At 38.3% G+C, this 2,445-nt stretch overlaps 1 protein-coding gene across 1 annotated transcript; it reads right to left on the reverse strand.

The window, feature by feature from the left end:
* Window positions 1–93: 93 nt before the first annotated feature.
* Pmar_PMAR016934 (hypothetical protein) lies at window positions 94–477 on the reverse strand (the record flags this gene model as incomplete). The annotated part of the gene is made up of 2 exons (XM_002769604.1): window positions 94–227; window positions 333–477. The coding sequence occupies 2 exons, from the start codon at window positions 475–477 to the stop codon at window positions 94–96; spliced, it is 279 nt and encodes a 92-aa protein (XP_002769650.1).
* Between the last annotated feature and the right edge of the window lie 1,968 nt (window positions 478–2,445).

Below are 2,445 nucleotides of genomic sequence, written 5' to 3' on the forward strand. Positions count from 1 at the left end.
AGATTCAGTGGTACCTTCCTTCTCTATGTACATATTTTTCCCCTATGTACATATTATGGACAATTTTCTCCATTACTGAAGGAGGTGCATATGTTATTTAGAGGTCGAGTTACCAATTTGCTTCTTGGCAATCTGAGGATGTTTCAACTGCTGCTTCTGTTTACCAAATTCCCTATCTTTCTGATCCTGCTTGGAACCAATTTTCTTACATTGTTGGATGGAATGGCCTAGGAACTTACAATGAGTGCAGGAAGGTGGCTACCTTTCATATTGAACCTCTATCAGGAATACATATCCCTCTCTTTCCACAATAATAAAGTCAAACAATTTACCAGACATATCAATATCCACCAAAATTCTAGCATAGATACCAGACAACCTGGATTTAATAGCATCATCAATGATAAGGGGAGTTCCCACACCAGAAGAAATTTCAAAAAGTGTTTGTTTCCTCCAATATTCTTGAGGCAAGTGCATCCACCTAACCCAAACTTGGGTGTGAGTTTGTATCTGAGAGTGGTGGTTAAAATGTTGCGATCAACAAAAAAATCTTAAGATGCCAGGTTTGAGATTGATAACCCCTTGTGCTAGAATCTTTCTCATATCCTCTAGTGAGTGAAATTGAAACTCAAAACAACCTCTTCCAAGTGGAGTAACAAACCAGCTGCTCAAGTATGGCCAAAGGTTTTGCAGTTTGAGTGATTAAGGGTGCATCGTTTTTTTGCAGAGTGATTCTTCCATGAAGGTTGGCATTACAGTCCCTAATTCTGGCCTCATAATCTTCCTGTGATGGTTTGCTTCTAACAAAGTCACCAATAATAGTTCTAGGAGGAATAGGTTTTACTTGCGATTTTGATGAAGCAGACACCGCCTGAGAAATTTTTTTCCCAAATTCCGCCGTCGCCACAGTCTCCGGCGGATCAAGAAAATTCCACGGCCAAATCGGAGGAGCCATTAGTAGGAGACGAAGAAGAAGCAAGCTGCAGCTAAGGAAATCACAGAACCCAAAGCATCACCGTTAAAGGGAACTTCACCAAAGAGGAGAGACGAAGCAGCACCGCCCTTAGAAGCTAGCATATCCAGATCAAGAGGGAGAAATCGGCGAGAGGGGCTAAGCAGAACACACAAAATTAGAGAAAAATCATCATCGGTGCTTCACCGAAGATTGGTTAGGTCACCGAAACAAAACAGTTACAACCCAGATAGAGAGGATTCCGGCGAGGCATGTTTTCATCGAGATATAAAACATAACGTAAGTATGATAGAGAAAATTGTAGCAAAGTTTATCATAAAATGACTGTACAAATATCATTTCTCTGTTGAATAAATTAGATGTGAAATTATCACATATAAAAAATTAAAGAGAAATATCATAACAAATAAACATGATTAAGGTGGATTCTAGGGATGAGGGATCAATCAAATCCCTCACCGGTGGACCAAAAAAATAAGACCGTTAAATTTAATTAATGATCTAGATCTGCTAAGAATAAAAATGAGAGCATATACAATTCTCACACTGTATCACGGAGCCCACATCTACCCTCCTTCTCACGTACATGTTGTGATTCAATGGAAGAAACTTTTCAGATTTTACTGCAAGGTGCTTCAATAGTGCAATTTCTTGAGGGCTCTTGTAAAGTTTACGAGAAAGAATTTAATTGGTGAGTATTAGGAGTTATGTTGGCAGCAATTGCAGTTGCCCTAGCAAGAGCAGTTAACATTTATTATTATGTAGGTGAAGATATGAGGATTTATGTTGGTTGTAGTTGAACTTTGACCCTCTCACTCAACTGTGACTACTTGGTTGGAAAACCAGTACAACGTCTCAACATTCGTTCGACAATAGTTATTGGAGATTTTAGAATTAGAAATTTCAAATTTCCTCCATTGAATTGAATCACTACCATTGGAGAGGTATAGGTTAAGGTAATAGTACCATACAGTGTGGAGATTATATAAACTCTCATTTTAATTTTAACTGAACTAAATCATTAGTTATATAAGCTCAGATCAAATTTTAATCCCTCGACAATGGTTGTGGAAATAACCTGACCCTATAGAGCCATGATTTTAAAAGTGAGAGAAGAAGATATATGTGATCCAGTGTAGACGGTGTACGATATGATATGTATGATTTGATTAATCTCACGCGTCTTAGTAGTGGTCCACCGGTGAGGGATTTAATTGGCCCCTCACCCTAGATTCCACCCATGATTAATAATAAAGTAAAATAAAGCATAAGAAACTTATCAAATTTAGTTGCCGACAGGGCTCCATCAAGTCTTTACAAATCAAATTAGAGGAAACCTGTAAAACAACACACTGTTATGTAATCTGAGGCGTGACATAGTCACTGTCCTTGATGATTTTATACGCCTCATAAGCGCATATCCTCCTATGATACAACGAGTTCTTCCTCGGTATGAATCATACCCAGAGGTG

The sequence above is a fragment of the Perkinsus marinus genome (assembly GCF_000006405.1).
Source record: "Perkinsus marinus ATCC 50983 genomic scaffold scf_1104296965528, whole genome shotgun sequence".
Classification (NCBI taxonomy): domain Eukaryota; phylum Perkinsozoa; order Perkinsida; family Perkinsidae; genus Perkinsus; species Perkinsus marinus.